Consider the following 24,366-nt stretch of genomic DNA (forward strand, 5'->3'; position numbering starts at 1 on the left):
AACACTAGAAGTACCGGACTATTTTGACTGGTTAGGTACTTTTTCAATCACATTTCTTTCTTAAGGTTAAACAATTCTACCAAATGTTAATGCATGGCTTTTACACATCCATTGTTCATTATTTCGTTACGACATATCCAGGGTTCACAGACACGGTATTATCTTTGGAAACAAATTTTGCTTCATTTGCACAAGCTTGTGCTTGTTTTGAAAAAAAAACCGGTTTCGCCCGATTCGAACCGGTACGAATTTCCTATTTTTTTAAATATCCTTTTAGCAAAATATCCCGTTTTGAGTTAGTTGTCAACTTCAGTTCAGTGTACGGTGACGTTTCCAACTGTCAGCCAACACGATTCTTCTGTCTTGCTCTAGCCACTGTCTCCCGGGCATGAAAGCATCTCACCTTCACACCGCTTAGGAAGCGCTTTCGTTCAACGTAGTGAATTTACACGCAATCACACCTCACTTCGTTCTCAGATTTTGTCCGGTGCAAATGTGTTGACTTCGTGGCTCTGGTGCGCCCTGTGTATCCGGTGGTTCGTCTCTGTCTCTGCTACCTCGGTCCTGTTGTGGGACTAAATTTGGAAAGCTTTACACGTATGCAAAGCACCCTGGCGATTTAAAGGTATCTATGCAAGTGGATGGAGGCTTGTTCTCTAAAGAATCCTCTCGTTTCTGTGTTTGCATCCTCGGCGGGGATGTGCGGGGCCGGGGGCCGGGGTTACCCTGTAGTTATGATGGAATACGATCGACAGGCACGACGAGGTGGTAATCGGTTTCACTTGGATTTATCTTCACTTCTTCTTCTCTCAAGTGATAGTGACGGTTTCGAAAGACCCGTAGTGATACTCCCGGAAAAAGGAAAGTTTAGCTGAACCACGTAGCCGTTTCGGAACGCAAGATGAGCACGACTCCAGCGCCTGCCGCCACCCCTGCTCCACCACCTGTGCTGAAGAAAGGAATCGTGAAGCAGGTACTGTACCGTCTTTCGTCTTCTTACAGCCCGTCCCATGATCCCATACTTGTGATCGTCTGTTAACCGTGCAAAAAGAGAAAATATGTGACAGAACATGCCGATCAGTAAGGCAATGGACAACTGCACCAGGGAACACGATCTGCCTAGTATCCAATTAACTATGCAGTTCCGGCGCCTTTTAAAGCCATACGAAGGTTTGGACCGTGAAAAGCAGTAGCGGTTCTATAAAACCATCAAAGAATTTTTCCCTTCTGTGTCGCTGTGGAAGTGTTCAACGTGACTTTTGGCTGCTACGATTTCTCATTTAACTTTCTCATATTCCGTCTCACATTGCGATCACCTCTCTCTGTCTGCCTCGTTCCATTGACGGAACCAACGAATTCTCGTGTGATCACTCTCATCTCACTCCCCCTACCGCTTAGTGAGAAGTGCTTGTAGTGATGAGCATTACGTTTCGTGGAACTTTAAGGGATTTAATTTTCCTACAGGGGTTTTAAAAATCGTGAAAGTGCAACAGGCTGTATTATTGTTCAAAATAAATTGCTTTATTCAATCGCCTGAGTAAGTGCTCTCTCTGATTTTTGTTTGGGCTGGATGCAACTTGTTTACGTAACTTCTTGAATTCTTTCATGATAATTATTGATCGTCTTTGCTGATGGTTTTAAAATACAAGAAATTTTATTTTTTATTTCTTCCAGCAGCGTCCACACGGCATCGTAGCGTATCGATTTTGATTCTCCGTCGTAGTGTAAATGTTGGTCAAGGGGCCTTAGCCACGGCCATAAAAAATAGTTGACACTACGATGGAGTGTCAAAATCGTTACGCTACGATGCCGTGTGGACGTCTAGTCATGATTTTGGAATCAGAATATTTTACATAAAAACAAAGGAACAGATTCTTTGATTTATTTTTTTTATGCGAACGAATGGGAAATTAAAATTAATGTAATGACAAGTTAGTGCATGAAAAAACTACGAATGCCAATTTATTTAAGATTGTTTGGATTGTTTGTACAAGAGTCGCGTTTGGTTTCCTTAAAAATACAGTTGATGGTGATGAATAAAAGAGGTATGTTTCTAGTTTTGTTGGTGATAGCCGACTTCATCACATCAAGTTTCACATTTAGACACATTTCAATTTACCTATGTTTAAAGCCACCGGTGGCTTAGGATTGTGAACATATTATTGTTCATTCAGCGATAAACAAAAATGGATTTATTTGATTAGTTTTGTGCAGCTGGGTTCGGCGTTCCAGGAATCAGGAACTAGATAATCCGAAGAAGAACCGGAACTCTTGACACACCTCAAATCTGTCATTTACTCGGGACGTCTTACATGGCTTCTAAAAAGCGCACGTTGTTGCCACGAGGACTCTGCTCGTACTGAATCGCCTGTTTCACTTCCCTTTCACTAGATCCTTTCCGGCGATTCGGTGATTCTGCGTGATAAACCCGTGAATGGTCCGCCCCGCGAGAAGCAGCTGAATTTTGCCGGTGTGGTCGCTCCGAAGCTAGCGCGTCGTCCAACGAACGGTTCAAGGTAAGTATCGGGGCCAGGTACATAACCTCTAACGCCTTACGCGTGTATGAATCTTTGTGAGGTTATAAACGATTGACTTCCGTTTCCCCAGTGATGGCTCGAAGGATCAACCTTACGCCTGGGAGGCCCGTGAATACCTGCGCCAACGGTTGGTCGGGCAGGAGGTGTGGTTCTACTCGGAGAAACCGCCGAACGCGAACCGCGAGTACGGCTACATCAAGCTGGGCAAGGACGTGAACTCGGAAAACATCGTCGAGTCGATCATCTCCGAGGGACTTGTGACGGTGCGCCGGGACGGAGTCCGTCAAACGCCTGAGCATACCCGCCTTATCGAGCTGGAGGATGCGGCCCGCAAGGCGCGGAAGGGTTTGTGGAGCGATGCTCCGGAATCCGAGCATGTGCGTAACATTACGTGGAACATCGAGAACCCGAAGCAGTTCGTCGATCAGCACGCGGGCCAACTGATCAAGGGTATCATCGAGCACGTGCGGGACGGTTCGACGGTGCGCGCTTTCCTCATGCCAAGCCGTGGTGTTTACCAGCACATCACGCTCATGATGTCCGGAATCCGCTGCCCGGGCTTCAAGCTAGACGCCGACGGCAAACCGGACAACACGACTGAAGTGCCGTTTGCGGATGAGGCTCGCTTCCATGTTGAATGCCGCCTGCTACAACGAGATGTGAAAATTAGGTTGGAGTCGAACAGCAACACTAACTTCCTCGGGACAATCCTGCATCAGGACGGTAACATTGCCGAGTCCCTGCTACGCAACGGTTTCGCCAAGTGTGTCGAGTGGAGCATACCGTACGTGAAGGAAGGCATCGAACGCCTACGTGCCTCTGAGCGTGAGGCCAAGAACCAGCGACTGCGCCTCTGGAAGGACTACAAACCACCGGCGGCACTTGCGAATACTAAGGACAAGGAGCTGATCGGTACGGTCGTAGAGGTGTTCAACGGTGATGCCGTTGCGGTGAAGGTTGGTACCGTCACGAAGAAGGTGTTCTTCTCGTCTATTCGCCCCCCGCGTCCGAAGGAGGATGATCCTCCCCGTACTAAGAACTCGCGTCCGTTGTACGACATTCCCTGGATGTTTGAGGCTCGTGAATTCCTGCGCAAGAAGCTGATTGGCAAGAAGGTTACTTGCACGCTGGACTACGTAGCACCCGCCCGCGATAACTACCCGGAGAAATTCTGCTACACTGTTAGGCTGGGAGACTTGTAAGTATTCAATACAATGTAAAAAGTAACTACGATTTAAATCTGTATACCCAAATATCATTTACACATATTTCTCATGGACGGGATTTTATAAGAGGTTCGTCATTGCCATTTTTGACGGACATAAGTTGTAACAAAACAGAACAAACATGTTCAACATAATCAATCGGTCCGCATGCACGCTTCTTAACAAAAGTAGCGTAAGAATGAGCAAATTTTAATTCTCTATCTTTAGAATGTGTAGGATAGAAAGGGTTCGCGAGAGCCGAGCGGTTAATTCGGTTAGAAAATCGGCACACGAGCGCCGAGGCTCACCACCTCTACGACGTGCGTTCTAATCCCAAACGTGACCGGACTATCCATGTACACAAAGCGAAGAATGTTTAGTAAGCTCTTTACGGGGAGGCATGATCGAAGACGGTTGTTACGCTAAGAAGAAGTTGGCGTCCGGAACCATCATAATAGGTTCGTCAATGGTAAAGTAATGTTCACAGATGTTTTGTTTGGTTATTCCTGCCGTTAAGGACATGGATCATACTCGCTTTAGTTCTGTGACACAATGCAATGAATACTTGAACAATTAACATGGATTACATAAAAAATGGATATCGCGGGCGTAACATGTATTGTTTCGTCTACAATGCAAAAATGATATAATAATAACGATATTTAGGATGCTTCAGAAATTAATCTGGCCGGAATCATCAAAATAGGTTCGTCAATACCTTTTTGATGGGAAATGACTTGATCAAATGATGGAAAAGTAATGTTTACAGATACTTCGTTGAGTTTTTTTTCTTCCTTTTAGGACATGGATCATACTCGCTGTAGTTCTGTGATACAATGCAATTAACATGCATTATTCTCAAAAAAATTGAGATATCGCTTGCTATAATACTTTAAAAAATGACCGGAACCATCAAAATAGGTTCGTCAATTCCTTTTCGATAGGAAATGACTTGATCAAATGATGGAATAATAATGTTCACAGACGCTTCGTTGACTTTTTCCTGCCTTTAAGGACATGGAACAAACTCGTTTTTTAGTCCGATGACACAATGAAATGAACATTTGAACAATTCAGAAGATGCTTTACTCTTTAAATAGTGATGTATCGATGGCGTAACATGTATTATAGCGTCTACAATACAAAAATGATCTTATAGTAACGATATGTAGGATGCTAAAATAATCAGATCAGAAATTAATCCGACCGAAACCATCACAATAGGTTCGTCTTTCCCTTTTTGATGGGAAATGACTTGATCAAATGATGGTATAATAATGTTCACAGATGCTTCGTTGAGTTATTCCTGCCGTTGGGTGGATCATACTCGCTTTAGTTCTGTGACACAATGCAATGAACTTTAGAACAATTGACATGCATTATTCTTTAAATAATTAGATATCGCTGGCGTAACATGTATTATAGCGTCTACAATACAAAAACGATCTTACAGTAACGATATATAGGATGCTAAAATAATACTTCAGAAATTAATCCGACCGAAACCATCACAATAGGTTCGTCTTTCCCCTTTTGATGGGAAATGACTTGATCAAATGATGGTATAATAATGTTCACAGATGCTTCGTTGAGTTATTCCTGCCGTTAAGGTGGTGGATCATACTCGTTTTAGTTCTGTGACACAGATCAATGAACATTTGTACAATTAACATGCATTATTCTTTAAATAATTAGATATCGCTGGCGTAACATGTATTATAGCGTCTACAATACAAAAACGATCTTACAGTAACGATATATAAGATGCTAAAATAATACTTCAGAAATTAATCCGACCGAAACCATCACAATAGGTTCGTCTTTCCCTTTTTGATGGGAAATGACTTGATCAAATGATGGAATAATAATGTTCACAGATGCTTCGTTGAGTTATTCCTGCCGTTGGGTGGATCATACTCGCTTTAGTTCTGTGACACAATGCAATGAACATTTGTACAATTAACATGCATTACTCTTTAAATAATTAGATATCGCTGGCGTAACATGTATTATAGCGTCTACAATACAAAAACGATCTTATAGTAACGATATATAGGATGCTAAAATAATACTTCAGAAATTAATCCGACCGAAACCATCACAATAGGTTCGTCTTTCCCTTTTTGATGGGAAATGACTTGATCAAATGATGGTATAATAATGTTCACAGATGCTTCGTTGAGTTATTCCTGCCGTTGAGGTGGTGGATCATACTCGCTTTAGTTCTGTGACACAATGCAATGAACTTTAGAACAATTGACATGCATTATTCTTTAAATAATTAGATATCGCTGGCGTAACATGTATTATAGCGTCTACAATACAAAAATGACCTTATAGTAACGATATGTAGGATGCTAAAATAATACTGCAGAAATTAATCCGACCGAAACCATCACAATAGGTTCGTCTTTCCCTTTTTGATGGGAAATGACTTGATCAAATGATGGTATAATAATGTTCACAGATGCTTCGTTGAGTTATTCCGGCCGTTGAGGTGGTGGATCACACTCGTTTTAGTTCTGTGACACAATGCAAAGAACATTTGTACAATTAACATGCATTACTCTTTAAATAATTAGATATCGCTGGCGTAACATGTATTATAGCGTCTACAATACAAAAATGATCTTATAGTAAGGATATGTAGGATGCTAAAATAATACTGCAGAAATTAATCCGACCGAAACCATCACAATAGGTTCGTCTTTCCCTTTTTGATGGGAAATGACTTGATCAAATGATGGTATAATAATGTTCACAGATACTTTGTTGGGGTTTTCCTTCCTCTAAGGACATGGAACACCCTCGCTTTATTTCTGTGACTCAATGCACTAAACATATACCTTCTTCACAGTTTTATCCGGGCTGCACGTAGTTGCCCGAGTCTAGTGTGGGTAATTTGTCACCGTCTGTTTTGTTTCTGTGACTCTCTCTAATGTTTGTAGTTCAATGCTTCTCACCAGTAAAGATCGTTGTGTTATGAAAAATTAACGTGTTTATGTTTGCTAATCTTTACAGGAATGTGGCCGAAGCAATGCTCGAGAAGGGTCTCGCGACGGTGATCAACTACCGCCAAGACGATGAGCAGCGCTCACCCGAGTATGACAAACTGCGTGCCGCCCAGGAGCAAGCGATCAAGGGTTTGAAGGGTCTGCACGCGAAGAAGGACATCCCGGCGCACCGCATCAACGACCTGACGACGGATCATTCCCGCATCAAGCACCACTATCTGCCGTCGTGGCAGCGTGCCTTGCGCACCGAGGCTATCGTCGAATTCGTTGCCAGCGGATCCCGCCTGCGACTGTACTGCCCGAAGGAAAGCTGTCTGGTAACATTCCTGCTTGCTGGCATCAGTTGCCGCCGCTCGGCTCGTCCCGCCATCGGTGGGGCACCGGCCCAGGAAGGTGAACCGTTTGGCGATGAGGCACTCCAGTTCACGCGCGAACGTGTCCTGCAGCGAGACGTTAGCGTGAAGATCGATACCACCGACAAGCAAGCGACTAGCGTGATCGGCTGGCTATTCGCAGAGAACAATATGAACCTCTCGGTGGCCCTGGTCGAGGAGGGTCTGGCCGAAGTGCACTTTACGGCGGAGAAGTCCGAATACTTCCGCTCGCTCAAGGACGCCGAGAACCGCGCCAAGGCGAGGAGGAAGAATATCTGGAAGGACTACGTCGAGAAGCCGGTGGAGGAGGAGAACAAGGATGAGATTGATGATACGCCGGACGTAAACACACCCGCCGACCGGAAGGTCAAGTACGAGAGCGTCGTCGTGACGGAGGTGACTCCCGAGCTGCACTTCTATGCCCAGCATACCGAGCAGGGTGCCAAACTGGAGGAACTCATGACCAAGCTGCGCCAGGAGTTCAAGGCTATGCCCCCGGTAACGGGAGCGTACGCGCCAAAGCGTGGTGACCTCTGTGCGGCCAAATTCTCCGAGGACGACGAGTGGTACCGTGCGAAGGTGGAGAAGGTCGAGAAGGGTGGCAACGTGTCGATTCTCTACGTCGACTATGGAAACCGCGAGGTAAGTAGCAAATGTAGGAAGGGAAAGAAAATTCAAAGCCGCAAGCTCCTTAGATCCATTTCTGTCACTTCAAAAGAAATGCTTGAGTCATAAGCTTGCCAGAACAAAACTAGCGAGTGAACCATTGACTTACGGTCTTTACCCGGCACGCAAGAAAAACCTCCACCTGAATGTCTTTTCCGATGCAGGAGAGTACGCAGCACTTCCGGAACGGGTTCAGTGTAGCCAGAGGTAGACGGTAATATTCTTTTGCCTGTTCACTTCGATAGCTTCACGACATGGGCCACGGAAGGTCGTGCATGGTCTCTCCAACGCGTCGAAAATGTACGCAGGCTACGAGGGTGCATTCTAATTGTACCGCCTGGTCAACCAATTCTATGGCCGTGTTCCTCGTACAGAACTTCCCCGAGTCGGATGAATGATAACCTTTTGGATAGGTTGTGTGTGTACCAAGGAAATAACCATTACTTTACCCTTTTCACAGAACGTTCCCTCGACCCGCCTAGCAATGCTCCCGCCTACGTTCCTCTCGGAGAAACCGTACGCGCACGAATACGTGCCGGCCCTGCTTGTCTTGCCGACCGACACCGACGATCGTAACGAAGCGGTGAAGGCGTTCTCGCAGGACGTGCTCAACCGCAGTCTGAACATGAACATCGAATACCGGTAAGTGAAGCGCGAATCATTTATGCTCATCATTAAACACCAGCTTCACGCGGTCCGCTGCGGCATTGATATGCCAAAGCTGTGACAAACAGTAACATCATTGTCAGAGCTTCTAGATCATTACCAAAAGTAAAGACAGAATCGAGTGCGCGGAACACTTCCGCCGCTCGTATCCGTACCGACCTTCGGAAGCAGGTACGGCTGCTGGCTTAGCCCATCATTCACCGTATGAAGCATCAAATAGGTTTTACAGAACACTTTCATAATTTAATCCATATTTCTCATCGTCGAACGCCTTGAGCTTATTTTGTTTTGTGAGTTGCAGTGCCAACGAATGATCGAATGACAATTTTCTCAAAATAATGTGATATAAATCTTTTACAGCATCACCGGTACAGAGTATGTGACCCTGGTGGATCCGAGCACGAAGTCTGACGTCGGAGAGGATCTGATCGCCGACGGATACGTGATCGCGGACAAGAACAAGAAGGATCGTAGACTGACCAAGTTGGTAAGTGTAAACTGACCACCAAGCTATGCGTTCTTAAATTATCTAATGTATATTAACAATCTATCTAATGGATATCTTCCCTGATCTAAAAACTGACTGATGACAATGCGCGAATTTAGCCTCTTTTTGATAGTCGATCATAAATATCCGATAATGTGTCAAAATACCATACCAAAAGAATTCAAGGAAAAGCGAAAAATTCGTTCAAACCGATCCTTACGCCTAGATGCGAGACCTTCAAAGATTGCTTTCTTAGTTCGACATCGTTGCCTTTTGCCGTCAAGTTTATCTGTAAATTAGTACGCAAATATGAGATATAATTTGTTTAACCTTTCTGCAACAATTTCGTCACTAATCCTTTTGATATTGGTGAGGTTTATGTATGCTCTTTTGATCTTGGTGGTCCAGAGTAATTACGTGATGGTACGCAAACCCTAACGGAGACTCAAATAAGCCTGTTCACCCATGGTGCGATCTTGTTACCAATGTTAACAGGGACACCTAGCTTGCTCAGCCTCTTTTGTGTTCGTGTCAACATCTTTCTTATCGATAAGTCGAGTAGATGAATCGGATCTAATTGTTTTCTTTTCCGACCTTTCTTCCTCAGATCGCCGATTACAAGGAAGCTGAACAGAAGGCCCGTAAGCACCATAAGGGCATCTGGCAGTACGGTGACAGCACCGAAGATCAGGCTGGCGAGTTTGGTCTCAGCCGTTAAGGTTCGCCAATCGAGCCATCCCTTTTCGCTCACGCATCTCCATCGCAGTCCAGTTCTTCCCTCTCACGTTGTTCTCTCAACGTATATCCTATCGTTCGTTCCGTTTAGGGCGGACGTCTGGGATGTGCGATGTAGAGCAGAATTGAGGGCCCCCGCTGAGAATAAACGGACATTAAACAGTAACTCTCCGGAGGGGAAACGTTGCAATTCTATAATATCGTCGTCCTCGTGATCGTGTTTTGTCAAAGTCGTACCGGTTGAACCGGTCTTCTAAAGCACACATACACATTAGAGACAAAAGGAGGATTGAAGTTGGACCGAGTGAGTTGCGGGCGAATGAACATGAAATAACACACCTGCCTATCAATATAAACAGTAAAAAAGCTATATAATGTGAGATAAAAGAGAGAAAAACAAAAAATCATTTCTGATAAAGAAAACATCGTTTCAAATGGTTCATTTACGGCTCTATATATATGCTACGATATATTGCAAGAAACGAAATCGTTTCATGAAAGGAGAGACTACCACCAACAACCAAGAACTAGCATGATGCTTCCATGGACTCAACTGTCCAAATGACAAGAACACTGACTAAACATCGGTTGGTGCCAAACCAACAGTCAATATCATCGTTGAAGCGCTGGAAGCTGGAAAGAAGACTAGAACTAATAGAGTCCACAAGAAGAAGGCGTAAACAGAGCTAGTGTATCTCCCCTCATATTGTAAGATGAAGATGAATGTGAGCAGAAAGGCAACTAAAGTAGCGATGTCGAACATAGCAGAACAGAGAGAAAGATTGAAAAAAAAAATGTAAAGGCCTCGGAAAAAGGAACCGAATAGGGAATGTGTTTATTGATGGTTACGTGCATCTCACAGGAATGGCACAGGAGAACAGTGTTGGTTGAAGAGATTGGCCTTTGTTCACATGTTCACATATAGCCATTAGTTATCACAGATTTGTGTTTATTTTTTACGGTTTACGCGTAACGCATTATATATCTTCACCTGATTGTCATAATGAATCTTTTTTTTTTACAGTTTTTCTTTTTTTTCTTGGTTCCATTTATGGTGAAAATAAAATTTATCCTGACATTATAAAAATACCTGTTGTGTGTTTATGCAGGTGTGGGATGTTATTAGGATCCGGATGGATCTCCAACGCCCCCTTCATACCTTCGCTGAAATCCGAAAACGGTTATACCTAAATATTTTCTCATATTAAGTTGTTGATTTACGGACATTTGTATGAGGGTATCTGCGGTGAAGGATCTTGGGGTGTGGTTGGACGATCCCTTCAGTGATCATATAAACTCAGTAGTGGACAGAGCAAGCAGAGCACTTGGCCTAATAACGCGCATGTCAGCAGAAATACGGGATCTTTTTTGTTTGTGGGCGCTGTACTGCTGTTGGGTCCTCCAAATATTGTAATACTGTCGTGTTGTACGGTCTCCTGTGGGGTTTACAGGTATGAACAGGCTGGAGCGAGTATAACGTAAATTTATTCGACTCGCTGTGAGGCTGGTTGTAATCGTCTCTTCTTCCCCTATTCCATCCTATCCTTCGCCTTCGTCACTTGCTTGCTTTACATACCAATGGCGACACTCGACCACCCAATCCTTGTTCATTGCAAGCCTACTCCTGCAAAACATTGATACCCTTCTTTTTCTACCCTCTTTTTTTTTTAAATGATCCGTTGCTTCAGGCACTAACGGTCAGGGGTCGCCAAAGTCCCGCCAACTGATTTTATTCGACCATTTAAAAATACGGGCTTCATACAAAAAACCCAATTTAATTTTTATCGGATTTGTTCACGATGCCAGGTTTATTTTCTTCTAAAAAATGTAGATTAAAATTGTTGAACGAGATGTTCCTGTTATATGTTGAAAAAAAATAAAAATTCAGCGAAAATAAGTACGAAAATGTTAACATTAAAAGTTAAATGATAAAATTTAATATATTTTATCTTATACCACTTTTTATGTAACTTCACTGCTTATAAAGTTGATATCCCATTCTAATAAAATGGGAACGGATTGAACAAGCGTGTAGCGTAAAACGGAAAAACTGTTTCCGTCTTCTAACCTCTTCGCTCTATCCAACCTATAGCTAGATATGTTGTAATAAGCATAAAAATGAGCATAAGTATTTATTAACACATACAAATTATATTGTCGCGTGCCCTTCTTCTGTAAAGTGCAGTTTTGCCGTAATAATGAGCATCATCATACTCCGTCTAGCTGATGTTACAATCATCATATCTAATTTGCTGCTTTTATCTCAACCTTCTAGTTGATTCCGCAACGGGAAATCCCAAGGGTTCGAATTTTATCGAACTTAATTCAAATTTGATAAGGTCGTCTTGTAAGGCAGACGGAAATTGAACCAGATAAGCAAACATGGGGCCTACCGGGACCATAAAACTATCCATAAATCTACTGTTGGATCACAATAAACATACGACGGAACTGGTGATTAGTTATCTGCTGAATTAAGCTGGACGGATTGTGAAACCATTTAGGGAAGTAAAGAGATAAAAATTACTACGCTCCGCCTGTTCTGGTATAGCGAGGAAATACTGACATCGAGTTAAATTAAATGACACAGAAATCTACGATACTTGTTACTAATCTTGTATTTTACGCTGAAGAATACGTTTGAGTAAAATTTTGAATTGTTTAATTGATTATTATAAATTGTTTGATTGAATTCACTTATACGTAATAAACTCTAAAATTAATGAGATCCTTTGAATTGAGCTTTAAATCGTAGATTTCCTTTGAATGATAATAAACCCTGTTTGTTGCAGCAGGTATTACAGACAAGGCTTCAATCGACCATTACTGTTTTGCGTTCACGCCCTGGAAAAAGATTAATCTAATCTAATGGTCGGTAGTGTTGTATACGAGCTTTTATTTCCCTAGTATGAATGAGAAAGCATACTACAATTATGTCGCTGGAACAGAAAAAAAGAATAATCTCGGTCCGTAGGTGAGGTATATAATCGAAGCCCATCGACCATCCAGATTCATTCTGTGTCAAGATGAAAACCTTCGCACTTCTCGTTGGTCTGCTCGCTGTTGCCAGCGCCGAATGGATCGATATCGATTGGTCCAAGGTGCGCCCGATCGAGGATTTCGATCACTACTGGGCCCGCCTGCCGGCTGAGTTGCAGGTCTACCGTCACATGCGGCCATCGGCCCGCATCGTTAACGGCAATGAGGCTACTCCCGGACAGTTCCCGTACCAGATTGCCCTGCTTAGTGAATTCCTCACCGGAACCGGCCTGTGTGGAGGATCCGTCTTGACCAACAACTACATCCTGACCGCTGCTCACTGCGTCGTGTCTGGTGCTACAACCTTGGCCACCGGAGGTACTGCCATCATCGGAGCCCACAACCGCAACGTCCAGGAGCCTACGCAGCAGCGTATTCGTTTCTCGACTGCTGGAATTGTCCGTCATCCGCAGTACACCCCGACCAACATCCGCAATGACATCGCCGTCGTGCGCCTGAACTCGCCAATCGCCTTCAACGCTCGCGTCCAGCCAGCTCGTCTTCCGGCCCGTTCGGACACCCGTCAGTTCGGAGGAGTCATTGGAACCGTTTCCGGATTCGGACGTACCTCGGATGCCACCCAAGGTACCTCGGCTGTCGTTAGGTACACCACGAACCCGGTCATGACCAACGCCGACTGTATTGCTCGCTGGAACACCGCCCTCATCCAGCCCCAGAACGTGTGCTTGAGCGGAGACAACGGTCGCTCGTCGTGCAACGGTGACTCCGGTGGCCCGCTGGCTGTTCAGGATGGAGGAAGCCTCCAGATCGGTATTGTGTCGTTCGGATCGGCCGCCGGCTGCTCGGTTGGTATGCCTTCCGTCTACGCTCGCGTGTCCTTCTTCCTTGGATGGATCGAGGCCAACTCCGATTACGTTGCCAGACCCTAAACTGATCTTTGAGTACGGAATTAATAAACGCAATGTTTCTTGAAAGTGAAAACATAATCTAAAATGTTTCGAGAGAAGATATCACATACTCTTAACCTAAAAGCTTTCTAACTGTAGTATGTAATCATAGCAGCTCTTAGAATCGTGGATAGTCTTACGCAAACGTATGATTAGACACGAGACATGTATAACCGTAAGGCGTTACCGCGTTATCATACATCAGCAACAATCCACTACTAAATTGTTGACTATTGGTGCACCCTTAACCCCTAAGTCTATTATACTGTAGGCCAGGCATGACTGAGGACGAATGTGAAGTCGCTTGGAAAACGCTTGATGCTTCGCACAAGGAACTAGCGGTCGAAGTCGTCAAACTGTTTTTTTTACTTTGCAAGTATTACTACTATCTGGTAATAGCTGCGTAGTTTTAGAAGTAATTGCAATGCCTTCATTCACCACTCTTATTTCCTGACTCCATCTTAAACCTAAGCGAAGTAAATGCAATCGATGATTTTGAAGTCGTTCGTTACTCTGGGCTTGGAAGTATCATACGGAATGCTTTTAAGGAATCTCGATTACGCTACCCGGATTGAAGTAATCAAACTCAAAATCCAAGCCAAAAACATGTACAAAAGCTAATCTTACAGTGCATACAATGGTCACGTTCTTTAGGAGTTACTCTAGATACCAGATTTTTAAGCCCCATATGATCGTTGCTGAACGCCGGACCCAAATCGTCCTTGTAGTGTACTTCAGAAAACCAATCGCTCGATTCGAATAGTTCTAATACCCATCTCGCTGGTATAATGTGCCATACAAAACGCCTTGCACGTATGTTCATTATTTTTGTATATGTTGTATTATTTTTGCTCACAAAAAACTAATTATCCTTTATACACTACTGCACCAGACGAAAACACGGAGCTGTACAACTACGACAAATACAACTTGTCGAAATCAGTAATGATCGATGCATAGATAAAGCAAGCCAAACATTTTCAATAACTCACATATAGGTTCGAAGTTTGGGTGTTGTGGTCGAAAAATTTGTCATCGGTATTTCCCGCCGAAAAATAATCAAACTTATCATCTCCAAACTTATCTACTCTCCTATCTAAATTAACTCAAGGGTGTACATGTTTTGCAACCGGAACTCACAAATGATTAGTTTTATATTTTACATGACAAAATGTAGGATATCAATTCATTGCATTAAAATATTATACATTTTTATTTAGAGTTCAAATCAAATTTAATTAGATTTCTTGAGGTTGCTAAACAACCTTATCTACTATCAGGGAAAAAGAAGGCTCTTAAAATTATTCGTTTTTATAATGATTTGATTAATTCAACTTAATTTTATTATGTTCTGGTATAAACAGCAATGGCATTTAATCGATCTGTGAAATATTGGGATACCTTTCTTCGATGGATTACGAGAAATTATTGTTTTTCGCTTAAGGTCACCTTGCCTCACATAAGCTTTCATAGCTTGCTATGATAACCGGATTCAGAGCCCGCACTCAGCGTCCGGTTATAGTCTCGCTTGTGCATAGACTCTTAAGTATCATGGTATGCGACCAATCAATTGAGTGTGAATCCTATCAATGGCGGCACTCTCCCCCTTTACTACAGGCATGACTACCAAAGTCACTTATGACAAAAGTCTGGTTCACTTTTGGGAAATTGATTTCAAAATCTTGTAGTAAAATAGATTTTTCTATGTTCTTAATTCATCTATGTATGCATATGTGCGCATCGAGAAGGCTCCACAGAGAAGTTTCACCGACATCAATGCGCCAGAAGTACGTTAATTTCGAATTATATTCCGTTTTTTCCAGTATGCGTTATCGTAATTCTTTGAGCCACGGGTTTTTTGCCCTGAAGCCCCCGTGAACAAACATACAAACAGAACCGCTCGATGGTTGATTTGTAATTGTTTTTTTCTCTAGTGGCTTGCTAATCTTACATCCCATCCCAAAAGTGTGTCCCTGTGTGTGTTGTGGTTTGTTCATTGTTGATAAGCTCGTGTTTATCAATAAAGCATTATCCTATGACAAATATGTCTGTCTAACGCAGCGCTGAAATAATTACATGGCTGATAACCTTATCGATGTATTGAAGGTGTTGTAAAATGTTTCAAAGATGCCGAGATAAACCGTGTAGGCTTTGGCCAAGACAGGGTCACACGAACCCTGTGAAAAAAGAGACATTTCATCTGCTGGTGGAATGAAAGAGACAAATCGAGCCTTTTTCGGTATTACCCGTGTATTTTCCCACTGTATATCAGATCAGACTGCAAAATCAGTACATAGGTTTGGGTCCTTAGATTCCCGATCATATCGTGACAGTTGTCTAGGATCATTGTATCGCAAAACCTAACCAGGAGACGCCGACTCAGCAGAATCACCGAGACACGCACCACCGGTTCCCACGGGCTGCACCTGACGCGAATCAGCAGGTCACGCATACTCACAGTTAGGGACACTTAGGCAAAGCACAAGTTAAGAACGTTATTGAACGGATTTTCACACAAATTGGTACACATACTACTTACATAGGGACATAGCAAGGATTGAAATTTCATTCATCTAGAAGTAGGGGACAGGGGTGCTCTCACACTACCCCTATTTAGAGATTCATAAATCTTGAAATGAGAGATTCATGAATCTTAAAGATCCATCATCTGATGAAAACTGAATAGTTAAAAATGGGAAAAGCGACCCCCTTTTTTGCTTGGTCGCATGATTTACACCAATGGAAGAATCATGGATTCGTGAGAGGAACATGAAAAATTCATGAAGATTCATTAATGTTTCGAAAGATTCATTAACGTTTGAAGATTCGAATCCCAAAAGATTTATGAATCCATCTGAATGAATCTTAGGGGAAAGATTCATATGAATAGATCTCGCCAAAAGATTCATAAGACACAACACTAATAAAAATGCAATATGGGTATCAATTTCGTAATATTTGGGGCCACTAAATCGAATGGCCACAGTTTTAGTGCTCAATCTCATCGCATAGTTCTTCTTTCTTCTCCTTCATAACAAATAGTCTCAATCACACAAAATCGATCGAATCGATTTACACCAAACATTACTATAACTGCCTTTAATTTTCTATCACCAGAACGATACAAATGCCACCTTACGATTATGCGAGGGATTGATGAAAGACACTACTTAATACCGTACATATCGTGGGGTGACGGTAGCAGTGCTCTCAACACTAGAATGCATTGCTTTGGACACCTGTCCGAATTCTTTTTAGGGGTCATTTTGATTTTGAACGCTACAACTTCACTATTTTTGAAGATTTTACAAATCCGTTAACTATTATTTTTTAGTATATTTGTTGATTATTTATTTGCGATTTTTAGTTTTTGATGTACCACGTCTTCATTCCGCTAGCTCGGTGTAAAGCAAAAAAGATCGATGTGAATCGAATTTCAATCCTTTTCAAATTTTATTTTTTCAGAACGTATCATGTAAATTCCGAAAAAAGTGTGCGTTTGAATGTTTATATATTAGGCCACCTTTGAAAAATATACTAAAAAGTAACAGTTTGCGGATTTGAAAAATCTTCAAAAATAGAGCAGTTATAGCAGAAATTTTTGTTTTAGATGTAGCTTTGAATCGAATCGAGCCTTACTTCCAATATGCAATCCCTTTTGTTTTTTCCTCCTTCTCCACTTCTACAACAATGTAATGGTGTTCCTTGGCTAAAAAAGCGTTAATTCTGATAACATACATATGATTGTATCAAGCAAAATCTTTCGGTCTGGTGTGCACCAAACTAGATTTAAGAGTAGTCAATTTTGTTGTTGAACTTAATTTTATAGATGTGATCTCCTTTCTTTACCCCTCGCAAACCTTTACAAAACCTTAACACAAAACAAACCTTCAACGTTTTTGAGATACATTATTTAACTATTAATTTATTGATATTGGTAAAAAACATGTTTTTTGTTAGTTTTCCTTGTGAACCTAAATCTTGCACTATAAACTTATATGTGAGACGCATTTTCATGAATCCGTTGCAAATGATTATCCGAGTAACGCCCAGCCCCTAGGGTTCAGTATAATCTACATTCTACTATTTTTAGTTTCCCTTCGAAAAATAGATACTTTGTTTCATTGCAGGAATACAACCACCTTTTATACAAACCCTGCAATTGTTCGTATGAGCATTTTATTAAAATAGTTGAATTATAAAATTATACAATACGTAGTTAGTCCATCAGTATAAAGAGACTATATTTGGTAGGGAAACAGAAAAAAAGAAGAAAAAACAGAAAGATTTCTAAACTAATCTATAGTCTACTCTGTTGCGCTGTTCGAATTGAGGTTCAAGCATAGTTTTTCTCATGATTGCTTCAATTGGTTAATTTTAAACGGAAGCACTAAGGAGAAAGTATAGTAAGATAATTAATGCAAATTGGGTGTAAAAAATAGTTGCTGCCGACTTAAGGTAACACCATCAAATAGCTTGTTTTGGTGATTTCAAAAAAGGTAAAATTGAAGAGTGTCAAACTCAAGATACTGAATGAAAACTCTCTTGAGTATGAAATTTGTTTCTTTTCGGATGAAAACGGGTAAATCAGCTAGACTTCGATAAATGTTTGGATCAGTTTTTGGGGTATAAAACGCGCCGACATTGAGCAAACAGATTCAATCTGTGTCAATATGAAAGCCTTCGCACTTCTCGTTGGTCTGCTCGCTGTTGCCAGTGCCAAATGGATCGATATCGATTGGTCCAAGGTGCGCCCGATCGAGGAGTTCGATCACTACTGGAAACATCTGCCGGCTGAGTTGCAGGTCTACCGTCACATGCGGCCATCGGCCCGCATCGTTAACGGCAATGAGGCTACTCCTGGACAGTTCCCGTACCAGATTGCCCTGCTCAGTGAGTTCGGTGGCGGAACCGGCCTGTGCGGAGGATCCGTCTTGACTAACAACTACATCCTGACCGCTGCTCACTGCGTCGTGTCTGGTGCTACGACCCTGGCCACCGGAGGTACTGCCATCATCGGAGCCCACAACCGCAACGTCCAGGGGACGACGCAGCAGCGTATCCGCTTCTCGACTAGTGGAATTGTCCGTCATCCGCAGTACACCCCAACCAACATCCGCAATGACATCGCCGTCGTGCGCCTGAACTCGCCAATCACCTTCAACGCTCGCGTCCAGCCATCCCGTCTTCCGGCCCGTTCGGACACCCGTCAGTTCGGAGGAGTCATTGGAACCGTGTCCAGATTCGACCGTACCTCGACTGACGTAAGGTACACCACGAACCTCGTTATGAACAACGCCGACTGTATTGCTCGCTGGAACACGGCCCTCATCAAGCCCCAGAACGTGTGCTTGAGCGGACTCAACGGTCGCTCGTCGTGCAAGGGTGACTCCGGTGGTCCACTGGCTGTTCAGGATGGAGGAAGCCTCCAAATCGGTATTCTGTCGTTCGGTTCTGCCGCCAGCTGCTCCGTTAGTATTCCTTCGGTCTACACTCGCGTGTCCTTCTTCCTTGAATGGATCGAGGCCAACTCCGATTACGTTGCCAGACCCTAAACTGAACATGGAATGAATAAACATTGTGTGCATCTCTATGACAGCATCGTTTACTCTTTTACTAAGCAATAAACCCTCGATAGATGGTAGAGACATTGGTCTATCCGCATAGATTGAGGTCTACCCAAAGCTTCATGTCATGAAAGTCATTTTCATGCTCGGTCATTCTAAGGCTGTCTCGAGGACGTATGTGAACACTGGGACTATGAATGTTTAAGCTTCGATTATTTAGCTAGGTGTCGTCGTTTTCCTCTCAAACATACTTTTAGTGGTTTTTGACCCCATTTATTATCTGCATCCACATCAAGATATTTCGGCGAGATTCTCATCGTATGTCTCAACCATCCAGCTCTTCCTGCTTTGATTCGGCTCTGGTCCATTTGTTATTATTTCTAACTATCACTGCAGAAAAGAATGAATAAACAGATGACAATGAACATGATTTGATAAAGTTTAGGTTAACAAACCAATCGTATGAAATCATAAATACGTATTTATAGTTTCTATAAGCTGAAGATGGTATTTTGTACGGAGACCATGACACTTAGTCGAAACTGCATTCGGCGTATTGCGTTCGAATTTTACACATTCCATTAAACCTAACCGTTCACTAACACGCACCGTATATATTTTGTATAAGAACTTCGAACTGAACAAGTTTGCAACAATATTTTACTTTGTTTATCACAACACCACACTGCTAGACAAGAATGCAAACTCCGTACAGTTACTTCGGCACACACACTCGGTGTGATCCACACACGGGAAACATAGGCTGTTCGTTTTCACAACTGGCTAAACAGTACAAGTAAAACTTGTACTGTGTACCTTGTCCTACTGGGGGATGTTGTGCCACATTAAAAAAAAAACAATTACTTATTTTCGTTGAATTTATTTTTTTTTCAACATCGATCAACAATTTAAATCTTCATTTGTGGGAATAAATCAAACCTGATATCGTAAACAAATCCAATAAAAAATGAGCTAATTGTTTTGTATAAAGCACTAAAATTTCCTTACGGGCCCGATAAAACCAGTTGGCGTGCCGGATTTGGCCAGCGGGCCGGACTTTGCCGACTCCCTGGGCTAATCAGTTCACTGGTCTGTTTGAATTTTAATAATAAGTATATTTGATAAGTATAATAACAGGGGTTTGTTTGCTAGTCAGCGACTGGGGAAAGAAAGACAGCATGAAACAGTAGCTCGCGTATTGATATAACAAAAGATGCGGTCGGAGAACATCCGGACCACAAGTGACTCACAAAGTATAGAATAGTTCTTAAAAATTTCAAAAAAAATTACATTAGATCTAAATAATGATCAAAACGAAGACAACATGAATTATCTTAGCAAATAGTATTGGTTTATTATAAAATCTGGACTTTGAGAAAATATGACTTGACTTAAAGACTTAAGCGCTGGCCACGAAGTCAGAGTTCGCCTCAATGAAATCGAGGAAGAAGGACACGCGAGCGTAGACCGAAGGCATACCGATCGAGCAGCCACCGGCCGATCCGAACGACACTACACCGATCTGGAGGCTTCCACCATCCTGAACAGCCAGCGGGCCACCAGAGTCACCGTTGCAGGCCGAGCGACCACCCTCTCCGCTCAAGCACACGTTCTGGGGCTGAATGATCGCGGGAGAGTTCCACTGGGCAAGACAGTCGGCGTTGGTCAAGACCGGGTTCGTGGTGAACATCACGACATTGGATACATCCGGGCTGGCATCCGAGGTACGGCCGAATCCGGAAACGGTTCCCAAGACTCCTCCGAACTGACGGGTGTCTGAACGGGCTGGAAGACGAGCTGGCTGGACGCGCTCGTTGAAGGTGATCGGCGAGTCAAGACGCACGACGGCGATATCGTTGCGGATGTTGCTTGGATCGTACTGCGGGTGCGGAATCACTCCCGGACCAGAGAAGCGGATACGCTGCTGCGTGGGCTCAACGTTGATGCGGTTGTGAGCACCGATGATGGCGGTACCTCCGGTGGCCAGGATACCAGCCGTTCCAACAACGCAGTGAGCAGCGGTCAGGATGTAGTTGTTGGTCAAGACGGATGCTCCGCACAAACCGCTGGTAATTATGAACTCACTGATGAGCGCAATCTGGTATGGGAACTGTCCGGGAGTAGCCTCCTGACCGTTGGTGACGCGTGCCGATGGCCGCATGTGACGGTAGACCTGCAACTCAGCCGGCAGACGAGCCCAGTAGTGATCGAACTCCTCGATCGGGCGCACATTGGACCAATCGATATCGATCGATTTGGCACTGGCAACAGCGAGCAGACCAACGAGAAGTGCGAAGGCTTTCATCTTGACGATTTTGACTGCAGAGAATTGGAAGCTGACACCTTTTATATGAAAGCACAGCTACGATTACGAATGATTCCTTGTCTTATCGTAGCTTTATCAAAAATCTAAAGGAAACCCCTCGCGCAGCATTGGTTATGTGTTTGCTTAAATCATTGTATGATAGCTCCTATCTTGGTGATGTGGAAAACCCAACCAAATAAATTATGAGCTTGCGATATCTGAAACCAACACAATGAATCGTCAAATTTTCCAAAAATAAACAGCGCTAAGCTGTGTCTCAAATATGTAGTGTTACGTCAGTGGGAAATAGGTTTTTTCGGTTTAAATAGATCGAAGAGCTCTTGAAATGCGTCAGCTCTTGAAATGGCCTTGAAAAACTGCGTCAGCTCCGTGATGTGAAGGGAACCTAACTTGGCAACTTGATGAACCCTGTAGCATGATATTCTAAGTCTCAGGAACTTATAATTTGTCGAATTGACCAAGGTACAACTAGACTACACCCTGCAAACAGACATCTTTCGTGGTTAGTCAATCGCTATGAGGGGGTGATTGCTCGAAAAGCTATGAAGTCCTCCATACTTAGAGTTCTCAAACATGACGGACGAAGTGTCTAGATCACCAACCATATGATTTGGATTACAACTCTTAAGAAGGTTTTTTGGAAATAACAATAACATCGCATAATTGTATGTTGCAAATTTTTCGTTTCCAAGGAAAGAATAAGGAAGACTGGGGATTTGCAAATCGCTGTATTTTGATGCCATTGGCGTGTCGGCACAGTGTTTTATACACTATATACAGACTTCATACATACAAAATTAAGCAATTTTGGCCAAAAAAACGAACAACAATAGAGACTTGACGTCGAACTCAATCATCAATATGAGCAACGTTGTTCCAACTATAAAACACAGTAGTTGAGAGTATGTGTTATGGTGTTCGGAGGCCATTAATCAAACTGGAAATATTGAACTAATTATAAATCATCTGTGGGACATGGTCTGCTTCGCCCATTTTATTCCTTGGACAAGCCAACCATTGGTAAAAGTTTAGATGTTCTACAATGTTCTCTCTGAGTAAAATAACGATCCTAAGAATAGGCCATATATTGTCCAAGAGTGACCACTTTATGAGATCATACAAGTGTTGACGATACTCGAAAAGTGTCCGGAATCGATCTCTATACAACATTTGTCGAAAGATGCCTAGATTTACCATCAACGGAACATTATCCTGATCTTAGTAGACATCTTTGGAACTATTATGGAATCGGGTCAAATTTCCAGCATCTTTCGAAATGAAAACTGGTAGAAATTATTTCTTGGCACTTACAGGCTATTATTGAGGCAAGTGGCATTGATTGCACCATATTGGCACATCATGTACGGATGGCACATCATCAATACTCATCATGTACGGATACTTTTTTGTCATCGATTTTGAGCCTTTTTTTAAGTTTCGTTAGAACAAAGTGACCTACAAGTAACTTTTTTGAAATGTTAAGACCTCATTGGATAGAATAGAAGTTTATCTACGAAATGTCGTTCGAACGGTTGTCCTAGGCCACGTAGTCGCTGAGATAACTAGGCTTAAAGTTGAAATTGATGACTGTATGGATACTTTCTTGTCATACTGTATGTAGAACATCAAGAATGAAAGCCTACTGTAGAGTATTTGATGTTGAATCGCAAAACCCACAAGTTGCAACACAAACGAGCAAGTAGAAAATTCATCACTTTCTAGAATCTACCAGGATTTGTAGTACAGTTAAAAGTAGGGGAAAATCGCTTTCCGGTCGAAAACATACTTTTGCGAAGATTGTTGTGATTCGCGCTCGTTTTCTGATGCGAAAAAGCAATCATAGCCTACCTTATCCTGTACCTTTCAACTGGTCGTGCCTACTACAAACATCCCCGCGACAACTTTCATTCTGGTAGATCCTAGAAAGTGATGAATTTTCTACTTACCCGTTTGTGTTGCCACTTGTGGGTTTTGCGATTCAACATGAAATACTCTACAGTAGGCTATCATTCTTGATGTTCTACATACACTGCCGCGGTTGCTAGGTGAAATGTAAAACGCTGTAAACCAAAAATGTATATGTTGATTGAAATTCGGTGAAAATAAACATGAACATTATTTTAAAAAGTCAACGATAAAATTCCAAATTTACAAAAAAAACAACTTTTATGTATCTTTACTAATTAGAAAGTTGATTTAAAAGGGTATAGTATTACTTTGAAACAATGATACATCAAATCATCGTTTAAGGCGAGCTCTCCTCCCCAACTCCTATTCAATGCGTTTGCCATGTACAGATAACTTGTCGTCTAAATTTTCAAGCTTGGCTACACGGGGAAACCGACCTCCTTGTGCGGATGAGTAGTAAGGCTGAAATGAGAGGGGGAATGGACTGCTACTTGCTAGTAGTTCATCCCCGAGAGGATGTTACCCATGTAAGGAACGACCTATTTTCTATCCTAGCATCCTTCAGGACGTAAGCAAGTATGCTGCGTTGTTCTGTCGGTGAGGTAGGAGACGAGGGAAAAGGCCTTGCAAGCCACCCCCAGTAATATTGCAACGAAAGGAAACCAAGAAGATCTACCGAATTTGACCAATCGTGTCAGATGATAGATGATAGATTGATAGATGAAAATGCAGGTCTCTTACCTCACCCGAGAGTACCGGAATAGTCACAGACAAGTCCGCGGCTTCGACATAGAAGCATTTCAAGAGGTTCTCTGGAAGGGAGTCACGGAGCGTCGCTACCGTAGCGATTGCATGGTCTACCAGAGTGCTGGAAACAAGCACGAGCTCGGTACGGCGATCTTTGTAAGAGGAGACGTTTGGTCGGATGGTGGCC

General features: G+C 42.7%; 4 protein-coding genes across 4 annotated transcripts; 3 read left to right on the forward strand and 1 right to left on the reverse strand.

Moving 5' to 3' along the window:
* Positions 1-480: 480 nt before the first annotated feature.
* On the forward strand, positions 481-10,773 carry LOC131266101 (staphylococcal nuclease domain-containing protein 1). The gene is made up of 8 exons (XM_058268460.1): positions 481-625; positions 815-973; positions 2,392-2,516; positions 2,608-3,735; positions 6,764-7,772; positions 8,257-8,438; positions 8,823-8,949; positions 9,557-10,773. Exons 2-8 carry the CDS (start codon positions 902-904, stop codon positions 9,665-9,667), a joined length of 2,754 nt encoding a protein of 917 aa, XP_058124443.1. The 5' UTR covers positions 481-625; positions 815-901; the 3' UTR covers positions 9,668-10,773.
* Positions 10,774-12,701: 1,928 nt separating this feature from the next.
* On the forward strand, positions 12,702-13,613 carry LOC131261864 (brachyurin-like). The gene has a single exon (XM_058263709.1). It carries the CDS (start codon positions 12,711-12,713, stop codon positions 13,611-13,613), a length of 903 nt encoding a protein of 300 aa, XP_058119692.1. The 5' UTR covers positions 12,702-12,710.
* A 4,691-nt stretch (positions 13,614-18,304) lies between these two features.
* On the forward strand, positions 18,305-19,186 carry LOC131262925 (chymotrypsin-like). The gene has a single exon (XM_058265023.1). It carries the CDS (start codon positions 18,305-18,307, stop codon positions 19,184-19,186), a length of 882 nt encoding a protein of 293 aa, XP_058121006.1.
* Positions 19,187-20,597: 1,411 nt separating this feature from the next.
* On the reverse strand, positions 20,598-21,518 carry LOC131262849 (brachyurin-like). Its single transcript, XM_058264931.1, has one exon. The coding sequence runs from the start codon at positions 21,501-21,503 to the stop codon at positions 20,598-20,600; it is 906 nt and encodes a 301-aa protein (XP_058120914.1). The 5' UTR covers positions 21,504-21,518.
* Between the last annotated feature and the right edge of the window lie 2,848 nt (positions 21,519-24,366).

The sequence above is a fragment of the Anopheles coustani genome, chromosome 2 (genome assembly GCF_943734705.1).
Source record: "Anopheles coustani chromosome 2, idAnoCousDA_361_x.2, whole genome shotgun sequence".
Lineage (NCBI taxonomy): Eukaryota > Metazoa > Arthropoda > Insecta > Diptera > Culicidae > Anopheles > Anopheles coustani.

Coding starts and splice junctions, on each gene's coding strand:
- LOC131266101 (XM_058268460.1), top strand. CDS start 902: ATGAGCACGACTCCAGCGCCTGCCGCCACCCCTGCTCCACCACCTGTG. Junction 2,517..2,607: donor CGTCCAACGAACGGTTCAAG/GTAAGTATCGGG, acceptor CCGTTTCCCCAG/TGATGGCTCGAAGGATCAAC. Junction 7,773..8,256: donor TCGACTATGGAAACCGCGAG/GTAAGTAGCAAA, acceptor CCCTTTTCACAG/AACGTTCCCTCGACCCGCCT.
- LOC131261864 (XM_058263709.1), top strand. CDS start 12,711: ATGAAAACCTTCGCACTTCTCGTTGGTCTGCTCGCTGTTGCCAGCGCC.
- LOC131262925 (XM_058265023.1), top strand. CDS start 18,305: ATGAAAGCCTTCGCACTTCTCGTTGGTCTGCTCGCTGTTGCCAGTGCC.
- LOC131262849 (XM_058264931.1), bottom strand. CDS start 21,503: ATGAAAGCCTTCGCACTTCTCGTTGGTCTGCTCGCTGTTGCCAGTGCC.